Source organism: Lasioglossum baleicum, chromosome 13 (genome assembly GCF_051020765.1).
Source record: "Lasioglossum baleicum chromosome 13, iyLasBale1, whole genome shotgun sequence".
Lineage (NCBI taxonomy): Eukaryota > Metazoa > Arthropoda > Insecta > Hymenoptera > Halictidae > Lasioglossum > Lasioglossum baleicum.
In genome coordinates, this window is record NC_134941.1 from 13,697,882 (window position 1) to 13,722,502 (window position 24,621).

Here is a 24,621-nt window from a genome sequence, read left to right on the forward strand (position 1 = left end):
GAACAGTTTCCTGAATTAACAATCCCATTGCACGAATAATAAAGTCTTAAAACACAATTGAGATCAGCTACCTTCTGTCGGGTAAAATTCATTTATTACAGCACTGAGTAACAAAGAAACTCACTTAATCATTCTACAGAAAACTATCTTCCCAACTTCGACAATTGCGAAACAAAAAGAATCAGAAGAAACTATGGCAAGTCCAGCGTTGAAGTCTCAATTCCCCCTCGTCCAGAGAAAACAATTTACAAAGAACATGATTTTTTCCCCCTGCAGCAAGAACGCATCTTTAATCCGAAGCAAAGGGAAACAACCTCCAGCCTGAATATCCTCGCACTTCCTGTATTTCTTTGCGTTCCATTTGTCTTCGGGAAACAAACGAAAGGGGGAGAGAACCAGGGGCGGACGTAACGCTAATAATTTAAGGGAGTTGATTTAAATTCCCAGCGTCGAATTATTCCTAGACGCTGTTCCTTCGTTCTCTTAGGGTGCCTCCAGGGATTTTTCCGGATGCAGACAATGGTAGAACGAGCACGCTTTCCCGTAGTCACGATCCTACGATTCTACGAAGCAACTGTTTCCGTGGGTCGGCACTTAACCGCTGAAAAATCCCGGGAAATCGACCGGTGCTAAAACTGACGAGGAAACCGTAAAGGCGCGCGGAATTTTCGAAATATTAAATGATTGCACGAGTTCGTGCCCGACTTGAAAATAAAATTCAATGGCTAAATTTCAAAGAGTACAGCTTTATTAAAGAATTATACGTATAGTCACCACTATTTTCTACAATTACAAAAGTTTATGCAATCATCTGATATCTCTCTATTGTTTGTAAACCGTTTATGCGAAAGAAGAATTCTTAAAAATCCAAATAGATCAGAAAGTCGACCACCACCAAAAATGACTGGCCTATGAAGATTGTTCGTGTAACAATTAGACAGCGGATCTTTATGCAAAATAAAAATTTTCTATTTGATTTGCAATCAACTTCTTTCTTAGTATGTTTGATCGGTCGAAAAGAATACAGCAGTATTTTGAAATTCTTCTAATGTTTCCACTGTTTCGAATTACACATTTTTGTCAGAAATGCATAAAAAATCCGCTGTGTCTAGCAATAATAAATAGTTCCGCAGTAAATTTAGAGGCTGCTCCGAGTGACAGTGCAAGTTCTGAAAAAGATGCGCCAGACAGCAAAGCAGTCAGTCGAGCTTTCGAATGTTCAATTTACGTCCAACGCGGCAAACAAGAGGGTCGAAAAAATTGTAATATTCTTCTCCTCGGCGGCACGGATGAGAGAAAGATTAAACGAAAGGACCGCTTTGATCCGGCCGACTCTAACGCTAATTAATTCGGATGTCTCTCTTTCTCTCTCTTTCGGTTGTATGAAAGGAAAATACTACTGCTCTATTTTCCAATCTTGACTCTCTCGCTCGCGGAACAGGCACCTTTACATGCGATCCACCGCGAGATTGGACTTCTAGATTATACGTTCGCATGTTCATTCTAGTTTTTTGGCTGGATAGACCCTCTGCGAGGCGACGTTTCTTTGTGGATCATGGTTTCATTGTGATCGATCTTTTGGCTACTTTGACGGAGCCCGGGGACATTCTTCGGGGCGGCCTTGGAAAAATATGGGGGCAGAGGCATTGTGGCAATTAGGTGGAAAAAGCCACCGTTGAAAGTGGGACTGTTGTGCAATTTTCTGAAAAAATCTGCCCTTGAAAGATTAAAAAAGAGAGTGGAAGTTAAAAAATGAAATAGAAGAGAGTGGAAGAGAGACCATTCTCCACCAGAAAAACTGGAAAAGATAGAGTGAAATTACTGCATTCGTCGAAAACTTCAACGAAGACATAATTCATATAATTTCGTAAAGACAATTCCCTTAAAAAATGTAATAAAAGAGAGTGAATTGCAGAAAGAGGAGAATTACAGTAAAAAGTCGAGGATTGAAAGAAAACGAAATTCAGATGCATCAGTGGAATTGCGGCGACCCGAGTGGTTTAGCGACGTCAGATTATCCCGGGGCTGATTTTCTAAGCAGATTAAATGAATAACATTCTCGAACAAGGGGAAATCAGAGGAAATTGCAGCGTACCGATCCCACGTTAACGTCATTCCCCGTATTTTTCTGGTCGTCGGACGTCCGACGGATCCTTTCCGATGCCGCAATTACCCCGACTCAAATTACGTGGCAGTGACATCAAATTACCCAGTCGGTGGCATTTGAAATTCGCGAGTTTACTTAACCCCCGGTACCGCCGCGCGGAAAAACACCGGGCGTCTCTCGGGGGTCCCTAATGAACATGTTAAATGTCCGGCTCGTTAGCGTCTGACTGGGAGAAAATTCCGACTTCGAACAGTCGGCTGCTACTATGTTTTTCTGCGCCGGAGAAACACATTGTTCTTGTCGCAGCGAAGTATGTAGCATAAAAAATGAGAATTGTTACTTCTGTGGCATATAGCTTAATATTTTTCTAGTAAATATTTTCGATGGTTTGTAGACTGGTATTTTTGATCCGAGGATTCGGTGCAGACAGGTGTTTGATATTCGACGGAAGAATGAGTTAATCGAGCCAGTGTCGCCGACTATAAATAATTTCCAGCCGCGTCCAAGGGGAGATAATTGCTTTTCCTCTCGGCAGGTGGATAAGGTTTCAGAGTTGATGGCCAAGGAAAGGTCAGACACACGAGAAGATAACAGTAACTGTGATAAAAAACCACCTACTCAGCTGAGGTAAATTCGAGTACGCTCTTCTACCACGTTGCTATATTTTCTGGATTAAACCCCTGTGTCCCTTTCAGAAATTGCCGTTGCCACGTTTCCTACACATTTCACATTTAAATCGACTATTATCTCCGCTCTAACAAACATCCCCTTTTGTTATGGTGACAAATTACAATTGTTCACAATTCTTAATCCTCGCAAACTTTTTTATGACCAATTACGACCAAATTATTAGCAAGTACTATAGTAATCGAGTTTATTCTGATCGGAAGTGTAGTAACGTGCACTTACTACAGTGTAGTAGTGTAGTCATTAGACCGATTGTATAAATAATTACTCGTGTTCTAGTTAATCCTAGAAAACATTTCGATCAGTTGACGTTGACATGCATAAAACAGTGCAGAGCAAACGTCGAAAGGTAGACAAAGTAGAAGTAGTACGAGTCAGACGTGGTCAGGCGACACGGGTAACCACGATTGCGGTGAAACGAGAAGTTCCCGTATTTTCCTAGGCACGTAACTTCCAATTACTATACGACAGAGCCAATTTGAGCCGTGAGTCTGCGGACAGCAGAAGAAACCCGTCGAGAACAACTATTTCTTGTTACCAGATACCAGAAAGACACACACCCTGATCTCCGTGGATACGGAATCGCAAATAAGATCCAATTGTAACAAACGTACTAACTATTTCTCAGCTCTTCGGAAGCAGTGGAGCGTGTATTGGGTTGGCAAATAAGTTTGTTCGTTTTTTGTGATTTATTTCACTCTAAAAAACCGAACGAACTTATTTGCCAACCCAATACTTTGATGTAAAATGGCAACAGAGACGTTAATTAACCATTTTCGTTCATGAATTCTTGATAGAACTCGATAGTCGACGTCGAATTCATGTACAATTTTTTGAAACTTCATTAATTCTTTAAGCATTGAAAATGACTACAAAATATCTTTACAAATCGTTACTAAACTTCAAGACTTCGAGAACAACTATCTCTTGTTACCAGATAACAGAGAGACACACCGACGTCTGTGGATGCGGGATCGCAAATAAGATTCAATTATAACAAACGTACTAACTATTTCTCAGCTCTTCGGAAGCAGTGGAGCGTGTACTTTGATGTAAAATGGCAACAGAGACGTTAATTAACCATTTTCATTCATGAATTTTCGATAGGACTCGATAGTCGACGTCGACTTCCTGTCCAATATACAATTTTTTGAAACTTCATTAATTCTTTGCGCATTGAAAATGACTCTACAAAATATTTTTACAAATCGTTACTAAACTTCAAGACTTCGAGAACAACTATCTCTTGTTACCAGATGACAGAAAGACACACCGACGTCTGTGGATGCGGGATCGCAAATACGATCCAATTATAACAAACGTACTAACTGTACTTTGATGTAAAATGGCAATAGAGACGACAACTGATTATAATTGGCATTCATGAGGTTTTGATTGAACTCAAACTCAATAGTGGACGTCGACTTCAAGACTCGTTGAAAATGTTTCCCGTCCAATATACAATTTTTCATACTCTGCAAAATATTTGTACAAACTGTTACTAAACTTCAAGACTTCGAAACCACAACACGCTTCTAATTCGACAGCCAGCGACCTAATTGCGAAGTCACGGTGCTCGCCAGTGACAACTGAAATCCGTAGTTTGTACTTCGAGAAGACAAGGCTTGTCCACAGGATTACTTTTGAGCTGGATCGTTGACATTAAGTTCGAGTTAAATCCGCCTCCTCCGTGGAATCCCGAGAAGGGTAGAAGAGAAGTGAAGAGGCTCGAAGGTCGAGAGCGAATGCACCCCTCGAGCAGCGTAGATTCGCCCCTATAAAACAGCAATATTTTCGGGCTAGTGGCAATATCCGGCGGTGGACTTTTCGCTTCGGAGTCTCCGTCTCTTGCCGACGGTAGAAAAGCGGGTCGCATCCATTTGCAAATTGAACTTCTACGTCCCACGAATCGTTTCGCGCGAATGGAGCACACAGGCACGGACACGGTCACAGAGAATTGTGAGCACACACGTAGAAAGAACGCTCGTTGAACCCCTTATACACACGCCAGGCACAACCTCGATGTTTTCCCGCCAGCTGTCACGCAATAGATCTTTGTTCCCGTTTCGACGCCGAGAGCCGAAGCGATGGATGTACGGATTTGAAAATAATGCCCATCGATCCTTGACCGGACGCCTCTGTTGCGCCGTAATCGGTTTCTGCGCCGAAAATTGTTCGGATGTGTTGTTCGCAATGATCAATTCTTTCGTCATCTCATTTCTCTAATCGATTATTTAACGTAATCATTAGACTGCGGATTGTATGCATTTATAACGAAAACGGGTAAATGTAATTTAAAACAGTAAAACATTGGAACGATTTTAGAACATCCATATATTATATTCAATTTATCAATTAACAATGTAATTATAGAAACACATTTTTATATGGTTTCTGTGTTTTGTAATTGACGAAGAAAATTCTTACTTTACATTTTCCTTTATCTTCATGCATTTATGGCTTCTGGAAACTTTCAAAATATACGAGAATATTAAATCCGATGGAATTGAGTACGATTTTTATTTATCTCATATCTAGAAAGACTATTACCACTGAAGATCAAATTTTATTCGATCCCAATGTCTTGAAATTTGCCTACAGAAATTGCAAATTGCATAATCATCAGATGGTAAAAATTGCAGCTTTTCACGATTTATTGCTGAAAATAAATCGAAATACTCCAGTATAACTGTGGAATGTCTGTTAATACTCAATATTGTACTTAACACTTGATCTAATATACAATTAATATCGGAAAAATTTGCATATGTTTCGAGCATATTTGCATATTTTTCGTGCAAATTTGCATATTTTTCGTGCATATTTGCATGTTTTTCGTGCATAAATGTCATATGCATTTTGAATATTTATCGTGCATAAACTTCCGCAGTCTAGTAATCATTAACACATTCCGTGCCGAGCCGTTTTTGCTCGACAATTAAACAAACTTATGTGCTTCGTTCTGTACTGCATTGTTTATAATGCCACCTTCTTCTGGAGGAAATATATTCTACTATATAAGAGTTGAATTAGAATTACTATATGTAGATGTAAGAAGCGCACATCAAAAGAGTCGCGATCAGGCAAACTACAGTGAACCGTTCTTCGCCTGCGAAGCGAAGGCGCGTTCCCAAGACTGCAGCCATTGAAATTTCCATCGGAACGCCTCTTTCTAAACAGAAACAATTTCGAAAGCACTTGAACCCGAAGTTTCATTGCGCGCACCTAAGCAGCCGGACTGGTTCTCGACCGAGGGAGCATCAAAGGAGCAATGCGTTCTGTAAACGCGAACGCGTTGCAGCTACAGCTACAGATACAACAACGTTTCCACAGGTAACTGGTGCGTGAAATGGATTGAATGTCCATCGGGCTTCGATCTTAGTCGAGTGCGATAGTCGCTTAAGTAACTCGTTAGACAATCGCCGTCATCGATTGGCGCAACAGTTATACAAATCGAGTCTCCAGGATCAATTATCGGGGACCTCGACGCTAAAATTAGCCGCGCGACACACTTCGCCAAGTTCATTTGTGTGTTGGGGAACTTCGGTTCCGCCACAATGGAAATGGTTAGGGAGTCATCTGTTAAGGTGTGTTAATTTTTAAACGAAGTTACCGAGACTTCTCGGGATTAATTAGCCGAGTCCTTCGTGGAATAGTTAATTGAGACGCGGTGCACGAAGTTCTAACGTTGAGGAACTGCAATTTCAATGGGTAGAATTGTAAATTGTTAGAATATGAATATCTTTTGTACCTAAATTGATTGAAAGGACATCAGGACGTCCAGAAAATGCATTCTAAATGGACCAAGGTTCCAGGACCAATTTCGAAAGTTCTCAAAGCTAAATCTAACACCTACGCTGCACTTAAACCGGATAGGTAAGGATCTGAAACCTATTTTCAAAGCCCCCAACGACTAGACGACGTTTATCCTAGTTAGTCGGGGATCTAGAACCAATTTTCGAAGACCTCGAGGTTAAGGCTAGCTTCTACGCCACATTCATTCTAGTTGACCAAAGCTCCTGAGTCGATCCTGAACGCCGCCAATCCTGCAGCTCGTTCATCCTAGTTGGTCAAGGATCTGGCATCGATTCTTAGAGTCCTCAATCAGATTATTCATACCTGACCCCCGTTCAATCGATCTTCATCTTTGCAAATTTCAATTACTACGATCTTAATCTTATACTTAGATGTTTGATTAAATTTCCCATTAAATTTTAATAAAACACGACATGAGAGTTCTCAGGAACGTTCATTAAACGTCCACAAACGTTCGCAAACTACGAGCAATTTCACCTCGCCGTTTGGTTGGACAGCTTTAATCTTATACTTAGATGTCTGTTTAAATTTTCCATTAAATTGAAATAAAACACAACATGAAAGTTCTCAGGAACGTCCACAAACGTTTGCAAACTCGGATCCAGTGAACAACAACACTGATAACTCGTCGGCAGATCATCGTTGGCGGCGCTACGAGTAATTTCATCCCAGCCCCAGGTCCAGGAACAATTTTTAAGGTCCCCGAAGTTAACGTTAGATGACAGTTAGATTATAGTCGAGGAATAATGATCGTTCGCGCTTCCAGCGAGATGCTCGCCGTTTGAACAGGTGGAAAGTCTCCAAGCAATTTTTAGCGCCCCCAACGTTGACTGATGTTGCCGTAGAGGCGAGGTCACAGGATTCTCATACCTTTCCCAGGAGAGCCTCCTTGGTATTTCATCGTTGGGAGTGAAGCTCGGCCTCTGGTTCAAGAGTCTCGCCAGTCTGGTCAATGGTTGGGAGCCTCCGATGCTGGTCGTGCTCAGACGTCCACTCCTCGAGTGCTCCTTCGAGTATTCTCTATTCGCCGGGCCGGAGTCCGAGACGCGGCGTTCTTGAAAAATTGTGGGAGAAACTACTTATCAGAACATTGCGCTTGAGCCGCCTGCATCGGTACGTCATCGCGAAATGGACGAATTGTGTCGCGTATAGGGACCGTTTGTGTATGTACAGGTTTTGCACTCGAAAGCCACTTTTTTGCAAGTCAAATACATCCTTCTGCAAATCAATTTCTCCCTTCTGCAATTCAACTTCGCCCGTTTGCAAATCAATTTCAACCTTTTACAAATAAAGTATTTCTACAGGTTTTGCAAATCAATTTCACCCGTTTGCAAATCGATCACACCATTCTACAAAAGTATTTTCAAGTAAGTTTTTGTGAAAACAATCAAATGAAATGTAAATGAATTGTTGAGAAATTCAAGATTAGTATATGTACATTCATTGTAGCATTTTCTGATTAAGCATAACTTTTTTAAAATCGGTCCGAATGAATGGCTTGAATTTACTTAAGATGTTAGACTGTTTGCTAGAGAATGAGTAAACAAAAAGCCTGAGCCTGTAACGATAGTTTAAAAAATGCAGAAAACATCGTAAAACATATTATCTACAATAAAATATCGATCGAAATAAATAGAATACAGCCACCTCACTGTGAAAATCCCATTTCCGCAAAATGCCAAGAAAACAGGAAAAAGAAGAACCTCCCGGTGTTAACAGTTTACCTCAAAAACGAAGTTGGACTGTTATCGGCTTTCCTCGGCCTTGAATTTTCGCGATACCCTAAACTTCGGTGACCCATAAACGCACGAAGATCCGCGGATCTCTTAACGAGGTTCGAGGAGATTAGCGGGAACGACCATCGACATAAATAATTGACCTAGAAGTTCCATTACAGGATTGAAAGAGGATTTCGTATCGTGAAATCAGATCAGTTGAAAAGTCGAAGTAAGTGAAAAGTAATTCGTTTTTTCCGGCCGAGCGTCATCGATTTCTGGAAGTTTTAACGGTTTTCGGACGAGCTTCTACTCGAGGATTATGTCTGTATAAACGGATGGGGTATAGTTGTTCGCGTAGGGTGGCGTTCTTGAAGGAAGTTGTCCGCGTTTAGACGAGGAGCATAGTCGGACAGATCAGATAAAACGACGACGACGACGTCTTACCTATCGTCTCGTCCGTGAAGGATATCCTCGGCGCGAGCAGCTTCGTGCAATGAGATGCGGTACTCCCACGCTTCCCGGATACTGCACCCTCTCCCGGGGATGCAGCCGACAGACCGGTTGACGCTGCTGCAACCATTCAGACGAGATCGTTGTTTTGGATAACATATTGCACCCCGTCGTGCTACGAACTCGAAAATCGACGAGACGAGAGGAATTTTACTGTTCCACGACTATCATAAAATCACCGAGTGAAATCCTAGTATTATTATTGCTCTTCCCACCGCAATATCTTCAACTTCGACGTCGGTACCTCTGACAACTAAATCAGCAATAGTTGAACCGTGAATTTATGCTAATTCATGCCAATATAAATTTCTCTAGACAGATTCGAAATGATCATAGTTATGAAAGTGATAATTGAATAAATTATACAATGGAATTAGCGATAGTTCGACCGTGAATTTATGTTAATTTATGTAAATGTTAATTTCCACGGGTAGATTTAAAGCGACTCGAGTTCGTAGAAGTAATAATTAAATAAATGTGAGACACTCATAATTCGAATTTTTATTAACGCGAATATTCAAGTTAAATAAAGATTCTCTTATTTCCCCTAAATTAATAATTGAATAATCATGAATGTAACTTAATGCAAAGTTCGCAGGCTAATTCTGCATTTCGGCGAACCGTGTATTCCGCAGTAATTGCAAAAAGGACACGCCTCCCTTTTCACCAAGACTCAATTACGATAATAACGACAAAGTCTTCGCCAGGAGTCATATACGAAGGGTTTAAAAAGCGAAGGATTATGTGCTTACCTCACGGCCCAATTAAGAAGCATTTAATTAACTCACCATTGTAGCGAGCATCGATCTGTGCCTGAAGGATATTCAAACCAGGCGCAACTATGGCTGGCAGGGTCCTCGAACGTAGGAGGGGTGCAGGACGTCCGCCAGGACCTCGTGCTGCTCTTGGCTCCGGTTTGCATTCTACCGCTGGAACGCTGGAACAAATAAATGACGAAAAGAGTTATTACTAAAACGTCCTGGAGATTGACTCACTCTGCAGTTTTGCAAATGAAATCCTGGATTCTGTTGTCGGTGCCAACAATCCTTAAACCATCAGAAATATGTACATTGGACCGAAAACTTTATCCGGAGGATACACAATTATTTTTTGAAAAATTTTGTACACTCGCAGAACTAGTCAAATTTGATAAATTGTACATTTTGATATTTTTCAAGGTGCAACAATCCCTAGACCATCAGAAATATATACATTGGACCGAAAACTTTATCCGGAGGATACACAATTATTTTTAAAAAAATTTTGTACACTCGCAGGACTGGTCAAATTTGATAAATTGTTCATTTCGGTATTTTGCAAGGTGCAACAATCCCTAGACCATCAGAAATATATACATTGGACCGAAAACTTTATCCGGAGGATACACAATATTTTTTTGAAAAATTTTGTACACTTGCAGGACTAGTCAAATTTGATAAATTGTTCATTTTGATATTTTTCAAGGTGCAACAATCCCTAGACCATCAGAAATATATACATTGGACCGAAAACTTTATCCGGAGGATACACAATTATTTTTTGAAAAATTTTGTACACTCGCAGGACTGGTCAAATTTGATAAATTGTTCATTTCGGTATTTTTCAAGGTGCCTAGACCGTCAGGAATATGTTCATTGAACTACAAACGTTGCCCACAGGACACACAATTATTTTTAGAACAATTCTGTACTCTTGAGAGATGAGATTTCCATAGAACCAGAGAACCACTAATAGCCAAGCATCATCGAAAGGAATACCAATGAGTTACCTCAGACTAAAAAAATGGAGAGAACGGCACGAAGCAAAAGACAAAAGACGCCAACCCACGATTCCTCGCTCTTCAAGCTTCGGCTTTAACTTCAGGATCACAGATACTCCCGAGGAAGTTCATCTTCTCTTGTACTTTGTCTCCGCAACATCCTTTGACTTCGCTACGTCAATTACAGCTTGTAGATAAGCAAGAATACTGTTTACAGCCGCAGAACCTCATCGCGAACTTCATTAAGTTCACAAAAGACAGCGACACTATCGCCTTTGAAACAAATTACAAATACCGAGAAATTCTATGGATTTTCTATAAAAGGTACAATATCAAAGCAATTCGATATAAGCATCGATAAATATTCCAATTTGCGCTCGTCTTTGCAGCACATCTCCTCGGGAGATCCGATTCTCGAAGAAAACGAGAATTCGAGGTAATAAGCGACGCCTTGAGAACTTTGAAGTGCAACTACAGACAGGAAGTCGCAGTCTGGGGGCGTGACTCTCAAATGGAATCATGGGAACCGTCTAATTCGCACGAGCATCGCTTTTGGCCCCTTTCGTTGCCAGAGTCTCGACAGAACTCGATTTATGGAATTCATTGTTGGCGGAAACAGGAATTTTTTGATCGGCAAGGGTCGTTCGGAAAATTATGAAAATTTTTGTACAGGCAGAACAAATTGTGACCAGTATGGGACTATTTTTTGTTTCTCCAAAAATTCAGGCCTCCGAAGATTGTTTAAAATTTTTCGGTCTCGCGCAGTAAGGGTAGTCAAAGATATCGAGAGGAAGGTTACACAAAAATCGATGTACACTTGGAAGATTTATCTTTGACCTTTCCTGTCAGATTAATCGAACTATAAATTTTTACTAGGTGTGCCGATGTTGCAGGGAAATGTACAGAATTTCAATTTTCCTTACACGTCGTCCCAGTTTGATGAAGACAAAATATTAACCCTCATTTCACAAAAAAATGATCAATATAGAAGATCGATGGAATAACAAGGTAAACAATTTAATGTTTCACATTTGAGAAATAAGAGTCACGAAGTTTCGGGCAAATTTACCTAGAAATAATAGAACAGGACAACTTATTTCGGGAAAACTGTCACATTGACATGCGGGACATTAAAAAAGTTCGTAGGGTGTGCCAAAATATTTTGTTGAGGCAGGTCCGAGTGTGAACGTTCTCGTAGCCGTCTGCGAAGTTGCATCATAATCTCGGAAGACGTAAGTTTCCTGCCAAGTTTCGCTTTCTCCGGTGTTTTTGTATGCGCGAAGCAGAACTTTGAGGAATGGCCTGTCTCCGAGGAGTATACCAGGGGCGTTCCTTCATTTTTGGTTGTGTTCAACGAAAAGACACCATGAAGAATTGGGCCAGCCGGGAAAACAAACGACCAGAATTGTTCCCGATACGAATATGTTCCCTCGCATTGCGGAAACTTGCTTCATCAGTTACAACCGCGCGCGATAAAACAACCCGGCTATTCCCGAATGAAGCTCAAAAGTTTCTACGGAACCCTTGCCGCGCGCATTAATATTTTATGCTCGAAATTGGGTCGAACTAGACTCCTAATTAAGGGCGCGAATTTATCTAGAAACCGCTCGGTATTGTATTCATTTGCATTCGCAGAGAAACAAACGACAGAAATGTGTGCTGATAAAATTCGCAGCTGCGACCTCCACCCCCGCGGGATGAAACTCGATTCATTAATTATTGCACGATAAAAGCGGCTGCTTAAATTCGCCAACAGTATTCAAACTTTCGACCCCTCGCCGTGGAATTATTGCGCTAATTGGGGCGGACTTGACGCACAATTAAAACATTCCTGCACGATAAATCTCCTCACCTTTGATTTACAATTTAATACGTTTGTATTAATAGCACCGTTGCATTTTATATTTATAGAATTAAAAAATAAACGAAACAGTTACACGGTACACTCTGAAATTATACGCTTTTTAATTGCACAATCTCCCTCGACAATTAAATGTTATTTACGGCGTCGCGTTTTAAATAAATCAATTGTGATATGAGGGAGGTGAAAGGGATTTACAGTAATTAAAAATGTTCATACGAGGAAAAAACATTCAACTTCGTTTACAAGCGAACAAATTGTTGTTTCCAAGATGAAAATCGGGGAGAACGTGACGGAAACCGTCTCGAGGGGCTTGCGGTTCCTTTTCCGCGGGATAATCGCCGCGTCGGGTGCAGTTTTAATTCTCCTACGAGTTTTTCCCGATCGATACGAGACCCGCGACGCTCGTACGTCTTCCGCGAAGACTGTGCACAGATGTTTACGTCGCAGCTTGCCACGAAAAACGCCAGGCAGACTCGCGAACAATACTGTTCCCTCTTCTTTCTCTGTTTCTGTTTCTCCGCCTGGTCTCGTTCCATCGTGTTTTCAAACGAAATCATACGGCTCCTCGCGATCGTTCCTCCTCTCTGCGGAACTACCGGCGACGAGTAAGTGCACGCTTCTCTTTCACGTCAATTTCCCGTCCCGGGAAACGACGTTTCAGTCGATACAAGGCAACTCGACTCCGCGGACAGATATTCCTCTTGTCCCGGCGGGTTTTTCGCGGCTCCAGACACTGTCTGGCCTGTCTTTCTAATTCCCTGATCCTAACAAGCTATTCAAAACATTCGCCTGCATAGAACATACTCCTGTAAAAATGAATTTGTCATCGTCAGACTCCTAAAGTTCGTTTGGATCTGTGAGTTGCAAAAGATTTCTTTGTCATCAGGTCGCTGCACAGGAACCGTCCGATTTTAGAATGCAAATGTTGTGAAGCGTTTCGATCGAGAAATACTAGCGAGACCTCGTGGAATGTCGTAATTTCTAAATACTAATTTTTAATCCTAACAAGCTGTTCAAAACGCTTGGCTGCATGGAACATATTCCTGTAAAAATGAATTTGTCACCGTCGGACTCGTAAAATTCGTTAGGATCTATTGATCTGTGAGTTGCAAAAGATTTCTTCGACCTCGAGGAATTTCGTAATTCCAGAAATGATTCCTGTATAGCGACCTTGTCGAGGCGAGCGTCGGCGCCGAAATTCAGCAGCCGAATCAGCCCAACAAACGCGACCAGATGAAAAGAGGTACCGACGAAGAGAAAGGGAAAACCTGTATATACGAGTGTATACATTCTCGTCCAGCATTCATTTCGTCCGAAGCGGTCTTCTGCATCGTCGCGTTTAGATTCAACGCCCATTTTTCCGCCTCGGATCCCGGCGCTTTAAACGCGCATGTCGTAACGACGGACGCAAGCTTTCGATGCAAAGTGGCATTGTTCCCTGGTCAGAGGATTCCTCCTGAATCAAGGAGCATCATGTTCGTCCTACTCAATACTGAAATCGAGGAGTCTCTCGCCTAATTGCTCGTTGGCGCCCGAACGCACGAGAGTTAACATCGAATTTCCCAACTTGTATTTAGCAAAGCACTGCGAATTTAACCGAGTTAGGATGGTCCTCTAAACTCTTGAAAATTCATCTCACACAGCTTATCCTAACAATACTCCAAATTTACGAAAGTTGAACAAAGTTTCCCACAAAATAGAATGCACCAAATTTTTATGAAATGAAACTATATTTTTCCACAGACAATGCTTTAAATGTTGAAAAATTGAACTAATTTCCCTCAAAGAAAACGCTTTAAATTTCCAAAAATTGAACCGAGTTTCCCCGAAAATAAAATGTATTAAATTTTTTAAAATGGAACTAACTTCCCCCAAAGGAAACGCCTTACATTTCCAAAAATTGAACCAGGTTCCCCCAAAATAACGCTTTAAATTTTAAAAAGTGAAACTAATTTACCCCAAAGAAAATGCTTAAATTTGGAAAAAATGAACCAAGTTTGCCCCAAAATAAAGTGTCTTAAATTTCTAAAAATGGAACTAACTTCCCCCAAAGAAAACGCTTTACATTTCCGAAAATTGAACAGTTTCCTCCAAAATAAAACGCTTAAATTTTAAAAACTGAATCTAATTTCCCCCAAAGGAAATGCCCCAAATTTTTAAAAAATGGAACTAATCTCCCCGAAAGAAAACGCTTTAAATTCCCAAGAAATGGATCGAGTAGCAATCAGAAAGAAATTTTCTCTAATTTTCCAGAAAATTGGAAACCGACAAGACCGACCACGGAAAATTCACGGATTTCCCGAAGCACGCTGTGCAATTTTCCGCCGGATTCGCGTTCCTGAATTTTTCAGAGGGTTGGCTTGGGGTGTACAGCGTCACGTAGCCCATAAACCGCGACTCACAATTGAAAATTAAACGGACCAAGCATAATTAGCACGTTTTCCCGACATTAAAGTTCTCCGGCGTGAGTTTTACAGGGTTGCATGGCTGCAACGACACCCTCGGGGGCACGAGAAATATTTGCAGGTCGCCGGGATTGAACAAAGATAGGAGCACGGTGGCAAATCAAATAAATCGGGCTCGATTGCGGGGCGCGACCGCGTGGAAATTATTTCCGGGCTCGTCTTTCGTTCGCGGAATGGAAAATCCGGATTAACGAAACTGGGCTGCGATTGAAGGTATATATTTTATTGTATGAATAAGCGTTCCAGAAAATTTTTGGAAAAGTTCGCGGAACTTTTCTCACCAAGAGTTTAATTACAACCCAGCGGATAGCTTGAAATATTGTATGTACAAGTAGAATACGAAATTTGCGTTAATTACTCGTTAGACTAATGGGGAAACCCACTGGTGTACTGTTGTCTCCCGAGTTAATTAGTCAGAGGAGCAGGAAAAACTTTATTCACGAACGTTGTAAATCACCGCTTATCTCTGCTCGAGGTCTGAACGAAGATCACTTAAATTTTCTACCGTCGAGACTGACAGGATGATGTATGTTAAAGTAACTTTTATGAAAAATGTTGGGATACTTGGTATAAAGTGGACTCGTTCATTAAGACCATTGGTTACTTTGTTTTAATCATTTTACCTTTAACCAGACTGCATTACTCTTACCGCAAACGTGTTCTGAGTGGCTTGCATTTCCTGCATTTTTCGGCCAGGGATGGAAAATGCGCCAAAAGATGTAGCATCAAAATTGCAGGAGCATGGTCCGAGGATATTTACTTTCCTATTCCAATGGAAATCCTTCGTGGACAGCTCCTTCTCGCGGGAAAATCAATGGCCAGCCTGCAGGAAGTTTACAACGTCCTCGGAACGTCGTATTGTTGCAAAGGAAATAAAATTTTGTTGTTTCCCAAGCCGTTCGTTCCTCCCTCGATACTATGGCTTCTGCTGCTGGCGAAGGGTGACCATAAATCCGTCGAACATTTTTCGCATGAACGTGCGCTCAACGTCGAAGGGGTGGACATGTCGAGGATGATTCTGATAGGAACGAAGGGCCAGAACCGTGCCAATCGCATCATCTATCTGAACCGATCAACGAGACACGTGGAAACGACATATTTTTTCTTTGGCGAACGTCGAGGCAGAAACGCAAAAATTGCAAAAACTTTGACGATCGCACTAGACTGTGAATTTTTGTGCGGAATAGAAAGATTCTCTGAAATATCTTCAGTTCTGCCTAAACTAAAAAATTCGCCTCTGTTAATTTATTTATAATGATAAAAAAATTTTCTTCGGTGCTTTTCCGGGAACGGAAATTGAATATTTATTTCCACCTAAATTACAGAATTCTAAATGAACAGAGACTCTTAAAATTCCAATAATTTAGACAGTATTCGCACTAGACTGTGAATTTTTATGCGAAATAGAAAGATTTTCTGAAATATACTGTTCTGCCTAAACTAAAAAATTCGTCTTTGTTAATTTATTTATAATGATAAAAAAATTTTCTTCAGGGAACGAAAATTAAATATTTACGTCTGCCCAAAATACAGAATTCTAAATGAACAGAGACTCTTAAAATTGCAACAATTTAGACAGTATTCGGACTAGACTGGAAATTTTTCTGCAAGATAGAAAAATTTTCTTCGGAGCTTTTCAGAGAACAAAATTAAATATTTACGTCTGCCCAAAATACAGAATTCTAAATGAACAGAGGCTCATAAAACTGCAAAAATTTAGACAGTACTCGCACTAGACTGTGAAGTTTCAAAATTTTCCTCGGAGTTTTTTCAGAGGACGAAAATTAAATATTTATTTCTACCTAAATTTACAGAATTCTAAATGAACCGAGGCTCTTAAAACTGCCAAAATTTAGACAATATTCGAACCAAACAGCGAATTTTTCTGCAAAAAATGAAATTTTCCTCAGAGTTTTCAGGGACCGAAAATTAAATATCTATTTCTGTCTAAACGAACGGAGGCTCTGAAAATTGCAAAGAGTATAATTTGACCAGCGACTGATATCCTTTTCCGAAACAAAAAATGTCCGACGTCAATGGCCGCAAGCTGCCGCAGCTGAATGTCGGCCCGCTCTCACCGGTAGCGTCTGAACGTAATACCGCCAGAATTTGGATACGCCCACCCATATTAAAAAAGTTACAACATTCTCATTGAAGTGGTCGTTTCCTCGGAATTCTAACAAAATTGTCCTCGAAGTTGCCGAGAACCGGGAAAATGCACGAGGATAATTTGTTCTAATTACGGAGGAAAGAATCTGCTGTAGTCCATGGCAACTAGGAGGACGATTAATGGCGGAGGATTAAGGGAGCTTCGTTTTATTGCGGAAGAAGGTGTCGTCGGAGTTAAGAGACTGTCCCTAGAAAGTTGGAATACTAGTAAAGAAATGTTACAAAGAATATCAATGATTTCCTCGGCTTACATTCATCGCGAAGAACAATTCCGTCTGTGAAACAAATTCGTCCTCGCTCCGGATGCATACAAAACGGCTGAGGAAAACAAGAATCTGCACTCCGGCAGCTCCCGCGTTTAATTAGTCGAGATAAATAGCGATAGAGAGAAAGCAGAGTGGAATTTACGACGGGAGACAGTTTTATCGGTACCAGAAATCTGAGATTCGGTTGAAGAACAGTCAAAGGTGTCTGAATGAAGTTGTCAGTGCTGAATGACGAGACGACAGAGGACCTCTTCCCGCGACAGAGTGCAGCGCCAATTGAATTTTTTCATCCTCCTGGGCGAGGATCCTTCGAGGAGTCCTACTCCTCGTCAAAGAGGGGCCATAGTGCTCTGAAGTTTCACTTCGTTCATTACTTCCTCGTTAGGGAGGGCTTGATCTAATTCCAGGAATTTCTCGAGTGCGGCTCCGCCTGGTTTTCCACCTCTGCTTGTCTCTTCTTCTCCCCTCTCTCTATCGTTCTCCGCCGAGGAAGGTCGCCAGTGTCGAATTAAGAAAAGCTCTGTCTGGAATGTCGGCGCAGAGCGTCGTCGCGGCTGCGAAAGTGCAGGGGAGGGCGTCGTTAGACTACACCCTGTGGCTGACGCCTTTGAACGACAACCATTCCACTCGTTGAGCATGTTAGGCGATGCATCTACATTAAAACATGTTTCAGAAGATGCAGAACACAATCGTATCCTGCCTCGCTTTATTTTGAAAATGGCACGTCGGAATTTTTCCACGGGGTTCGGATTTATTAAATTAAATATTTCTTCCTAGCTAGAATAACTCCATTCTATATAATTTTCTTTTCTTTTTATGGGTATGAAATTGATGAAACACCTCCTCCAATACTTAATAGTGTAAACAATATTTTGAATAATGATACAGCAATTTTCAGTGGCGCATCAGAGTCGCCACTCGTTAAAGAAAACCTCAATGTCTGATCAAAGATCGAGTTCTCCACTTGCGCGCCGGAAGCCGCGCTCTCACCTAAAATTTTAAAATTTTCTCGAAAACGGAACCCCGTGGAAGAAAACTTCATCCCACATTTTCTCTCCGTGCGTCCGCGTAAAATCCATCTACTTAATTTCATCGCTCCACTCAAAGCCCCGACCCCTCGCGACTCAACTTTCTTCCCCGCATTACCGAAACGCGAAACTTTTAATTCTCTTTCTCAAGGACACCGCAGAAATTGCGGAATTTGTATGAAAATTTCGTAATATATACCGTAAAGCTTCGCCGGGATGAGTTGATATTAAAGAAAAGAGGTTTCTCGGGCCGCATGAAATTATCGTGGATATCGATCACGGTGAAATTGCAGACCACCTTGTGCGTTCTCGAATAGAGGCATCGGAGGTGAAGCTACTCGTTTAGCCGCAACACAAGTGGCTGGCAATGAACCTGACCTCGAGCACGAAGATCAACGGAAATTCGTTTCCTTCTCTCTCCACGTCTCTCTTTTTCTCTCTTTTCGTCCTGTTTCTTGCAATTTTATCGGATTACGTAATGGCAGCGGACCGTTCCGGCGAACAACAGCGTTCCGAGTGGTTTCTTCCGATGTGAGCTTTATTGAGCTGTTAAACCTCTAATAAAGTGGTCCAAGGCCACCTTCTCGGTCTCTCCAAGTTGCCAACTTTCGCGGCACTTCTTCAACAACCACCGCTGAGTCGCAAGCTACTGCGTTTCACTCCGTTATTACAGTAGATTGCAGCTCCAAGTAACCTCTCGCAAAAAAGTCGCTCTCGAAGTCGCATCACTGTTCGCGTTTGTGTATAACATTTCTGCCAGAAATGCGTCATATCTGCAGGCTCGTAATTACGATATAATTGATCAACCCATTGCTCTACGATTTATTTATGGTTTCAGTGATTAGAACTTTTTTGTAGTTCGTAATTTCCTAAAAAAGGAGAAAATTTATGTGTATTGTATGCCTACATGTTCTCCACTAACTATAGATTAATAAAACCAAAATAGAATTTCATTACGGTTTAGAGGAAATTGATAACATACATATTTATTAGACTCTGTTCGGAATCTTCATCGCGATGGGTGAATAAAATCGATTTTCGTAATGCATGTGCAGGATGTAAATTAGGTACCCACTCATTTTGTCAGAAATGCATAAAATCTGCAGTCTGCTAATGGTATAATTGATTTTTGTAACGCATGCGCAAGATGTAAATTAGGCACCTACGCGTTTTGTCAGAAATGCATAAAACCTCTGCATTCTAGATAATATAAATTGATTTTTGTGATGAATCGTAGGTGTGCAGGATGAAAATTAGATTCCGGACAATGTAATTGCTGTCACTTTGATAGCACTCGGCATTAGCGACAATACTACGGACAAAAGAGGCTGTTCTATTCCGGTCGGGTGTTGTCAAAGTATCCGGTTAATAGTGTTCCACAGGTGACCACGTTCGACCGAGACCATAATTGAGAGATCGAGCAAGATGGTGGCTCGGTGACTCCGTTATTGCTTAAATTATGCCTGGGGATCGATAGAGCCGTCTCTACGTGTCGTGATCGTTGCGACGTCTTAGAAACCCTCCGAGAAACTTCATCAAATTGATAGTAATACTCTCTTCCAGTTAATAAAAAGAATTGAAAAATTATTTCCAGCAAAGGGGAACATTCTGGAAGGCAGGTGAGTGATGTTTCACCTAAAGAAACGAATGAAAAATTAAATAAAAATTAATAAGAATGATAGAATTATATTCTTCTCCCAGAGAGAGAGGGACATTTCGGCTTGACATACGAGGACAAAGCTGGCCATCGATCGTCGCGAACGATATCAGGACCGTTCACTAGTCGGCATTAAAAATTTTAATGCGTTCGCATAAAGACACGCCCCGGCAGTTTCATTCTGCCGCGTCCCGACCATAAATCCTGGAATGCCGTCGCGCGACTTTTATAACCTCGCGCACTGTGAGAACTTATAGGAAAGGAAAGTACGCTCCGATGCGTTCCCATAATTCCGAGTTCCCGTGCTCCCTTGTGCCTGTTCGCTGTCACTCCGATATTTTAAACTGTCGGTCACCCGACTATCCGCCACTTGGGGGTTCGAAAGAGCCCCGTCTACTTAACGCCGACGCTTTTATGGCAGGTTCTACGTGTCCATTATGTTTGCAACTTATCTATTCGGTAAAAAATAAAACTTTTCGTCGTTACCCATAAGCAGATTGCGGATCTTTATGCAAAATAAAAATGCTTCTGCATCGATTGTGGTAAGCAGGAATAAAATAAAAATTGATTTCATCCCTGATTAACTTTGTTACACTAAAAACAACATTACGATGTTCTTAAATTTTTCTAATCTTTTACTTACTGCTTTATATTTCACTCAACCAATTACCCATAAGAATTTTTACTACAAATAAAATTCTACGTTCTAGGCTCGTCGAAATTCGTCCACGGAAACTCGAATCTCTGCAGACGTTCTTGTTGACAATTCAGCAAGCAGAGCGTATTGTAACTTTCCGCAGCAGGGAACGCATAGATCAAGCTAAATTCGTCGCTATTAAATTACGCCTAGGCGACTGGTCCGCGTGGGAGTGCGTTGCCCCTAAATTCGCATGCAACCGAGCACAATATTTCGCGTCGACGAACAATTTCGGAATGCACACACGAGAAGCGGAATGTTCCTCCGGCATCGAGCGATCGGAGAAAAATGAAAATTCTTCGGGTCAGCTGACGGTAACCCGTACATTTCTATCATGTTGGTTTTCATCGCGTCCGAGGGGAATTGATATCGTGCAAATCCTTGAAAAGTCGCTGGAATAAACAATCCCTGGAACCCGAGACAAAATGCACCGCTTATGCATGCACATATAGGATGGATCGATTGTTCTCGCCGATGTTGGAATGACAAACGAATTTTTTTTCACCGATCACACAGCTACCTCCGTGGTCAAGGATTCGCGTGCAGGCACGTCGGGGACACGTACGTTCAACTCGACCTAGAAGTCGAGGAAAGTGACGAAACTTCGAACTACCGGGCGATTCCGCGATTTCGAGAGCATTTCTCGCGCTTTTGTTGCCTGGCGACTGCCATTGCCGACTTTTAATTTGCATTCGTAGCGAAGGACGCTGCCCCTTCGAAGTTGACGGACTTTTTTCGTTTTCGATGAGCTGTACGCGGCTCCACGAGCTTCCAAAATTTTTTGGCGAGAACAGATATTTCATCACACACACATCTAGTGATACAAGACAATAATAGAGGCTTCATTCAGTAGTTCCAGTCGAAAATGGTCAGACAAGGAGAAGCAATTTTAACCAAGTTTTTTCATCTGTGAAATCACTGTTTTCTATCCCAGAAAAAATAAATAAAAGAGGCAATACACCTGGTCGATAATAATCAGTTACTGTAAGTAGTTTTAATCCGCCAATGGTCAGACAAGGAAAAGCAATTTTAACCAAGTTTTTCCACCTATAAAATCACTGTTTTCTATCCAAGAAAAATAAATAAAAGAGTCAATATATACCTGGTCAATAATAATCAGTTCTTGTAAGTAGTTTCAATCCGCCAATGGTCAGACAAGGAAAAGCAATTTTAACCAAGTTTCTCCACCTATAAAATCACTGTTTTCTGTCCAAGAAAAAATAAATAAAAGAGGCAATATACCGGGTCGATAATAAATAATCAGTTCTTGTAAGTAGTTCCAATCCGCCAATGGTCAGACACTATAAAATCACACTGTTTTCTAGCTCAGAAAAAATAAATAAAAGAACCAATACACCTGGTCAATAATAATCAGCTCTTATAAGTAGTTTCAATCAATAACCAGACGTACAGAAAATTCTGCCAATTCCACCCATAAGAAGTATAAAATCAGCATTATAATCTAGAAATGTCATGATTCTACTGAAATGATCAATTCTAGAATGCCCTAAATAATATTTGTACAATGTCTGTCTACAACAGGTAACTGGAACAACTGAAAAAATGGAAGCTGAATAATTTTACGGTGCCACACGCGCCAGTTGAGGTAGCCTAACTCCGGGCCGGACGAGGCGAACGACTTCCTTGAACGTCTCATAATTTTCGGCGAGAATAGGCGGGCGCTATTCTCGTAACGACACATCCGAAACGCGTAACGTTTTACGATTCATTCGAAAGCTATTCGATCGCTATTCACGTTCGACGATTCAAATCCGACCGGATTTAGGTCTACTCCAAAGGAGCAGTGCAAACATCGGGTAACGAGCTGTCGTAAAGGCGAAAGTTTCTGAAATTAGAATTAGCTGAGCTGCCAACTCAACGTCCTGTCGTATACGTTACGGTTGGACAACATCGTAAATCCCGGTACGATGTTCGCTGCGAAGTGGAACAGACAGGGAACACGGCCGTTTTTCATTGGGATGATAAATTGCAATGAGAAACGAAGTGGGAGGATCGCCGAAACCCATCAACTCTCCTATTCTACTTAAAGTATTTTAGTTCGTTAATTGTCGTACTGAATATTGATAATAGTCCATCAACCGAATTCTGAACGATTCTTCGGAAGTTTGCGCGGGGCACGTCGTTCGAATTTAAAATCGCTATGCTCGCGTCAAGTTTCAGTCTATTTTGTTCTACAAGCACTTTCCGGAAAGACTGCCCTTTAAAACAAACATAAAAGACTAAATGTTCCGGAGTAGAATCTGGAGTGGGAGCCATGAATAGATGATAATGCGCAGGTGATAACAAAAGAACGAGAACATAGAAAAGCTATTTGGAGGAGGGAACAACGAGCTGGCGCGAAAGCGCGAGTCGTAAATTAGAAGGAAACGGAGAAAAAAGCCGTCGCTGGAACGAACATGATGAGAATGGAGAAGAGGGAGCTTGCACGAGGTCGCGGAGAATTAGATGAAGAACGACGGAATCGAATGGTAACATGATCATTCTGTTTGTTTAATGGATTTTTCTAGCTGCATCCCGTACCATCGTCGATCAGGATAACTTGCCGGACGAGTTCTGTCAGCCTTTCAATGCCATTTTCGGCAGGTTGCGCTTTTTTCAACGGTTCTTCGGCACCTTGTCCTATTTTCCGGTGAGAATGATCGATTGCACCGGGATGATGCGGTTTAAGGCACCTGGGAACGAGGTCAGGATGCGTTCTTCGCGTCGCACCCGCCTCAATTAGTGGGACACTCTCGCACACGTACGCCCCGGGAAAAAATCCTGTCCGCTAATTAATCACGAACACGGTTTTCGTCCGTCGAACTATATTCTATGGACCATTATTTGCCGGAGACCTGATTTCACGCGAAATACGAGGCGCTGCGACATTTGTCCCCGTTACAACAGAGGAGTATAGGTTCTGTACTCCGAATTCAACCTTATGTAAATCCATTTCTCCATTTTATAAGTCAGTTTCGCCCTTTTGCAAAGCTCGGTAGGTTTAACGTTAAATAAGGTCTTGACAGAAAGCCCGACTGGTTTTCTTTCACGGAGAATCACCCATATTCTTTAGGTTATTAATATTGGATCAGTCTGTACAGCTGAAATTACGACGCGATCATCTATTTCGAATCGTTCGACAGACAAACGGCGTCAAGTCAAAATTATAGACGCGTCCCTATGAATAATTCATCGGCGAGGATCCAGTAACAAGCGAAGATCCCGTCGCAGTCGATAAATCGGATCCATAACTCGACGGGACATCGAGTTTTAAGAGAGTCACGTATTTTCGCGAGCTTCTGCCTGAAATATTGACATCGTGACTGAAACGTTAGCCAGCTGTAACCTGAAAAATCAATACCGGCTATATTTATACGGTCGGAAAGATTATTGATCGACGCCTGAAAGACAACCGAACGATCCTTCCCTTATCTGAGATCGTGCTAGCTGATCGGCGACGTGACGCGACTGCTTGTAACGGGTACAGTATCACGCGTGCCGGATATATGTTTGACCTATTCCACTAGAGGATCGACTCCTACTCGGAATCCTACTTCCTCACGTCCCGCTCGGAAAACGTGCCGATCTACCGTGAAAACGAGAGCTCACCAACTATATGCCTTCTACGTTTTCCACGTTGTACACGTTGTCTCACTGAATTTTAATATAATTTTGTTTGCCATGTATACACATTTCCTGCTGCTGCCATTTTTGCGCGTTTTACTTGTGTGGCGAGGAATCGAATAGAAACTTCTTTCTTTCAACGACAGGGAAGGGAAAATGCATTCTAGTGTTGTTTAAAATGAATATTGATGTGAATATGTCCGACCATAGCCGGACTGGAACTACTCAGAGCAGCCTTCACTAATTATAAACAC

The 24,621-nt window shown here is 41.5% G+C and overlaps 1 protein-coding gene across 3 annotated transcripts in view; it reads right to left on the reverse strand.

Annotated features, from left to right (window-relative positions):
* Window positions 1–24,621, reverse strand: part of Wake (ankyrin repeat and fibronectin type III domain containing protein wide awake) — a 153,304-nt gene that overhangs the window by 59,882 nt on the left and 68,801 nt on the right. For all 3 annotated transcript variants that reach the window (XM_076436375.1, XM_076436376.1, XM_076436373.1), the window contains exons 3-5: window positions 9,627–9,775; window positions 8,773–8,898; window positions 7,481–7,664 (exon numbers count right to left, since the gene is read on the reverse strand). In XM_076436375.1, coding sequence (XP_076292490.1) covers window positions 7,481–7,664; window positions 8,773–8,898; window positions 9,627–9,775 — 459 coding nt within the window. The remainder of the gene's footprint in view (window positions 1–7,480; window positions 7,665–8,772; window positions 8,899–9,626; window positions 9,776–24,621) is intronic.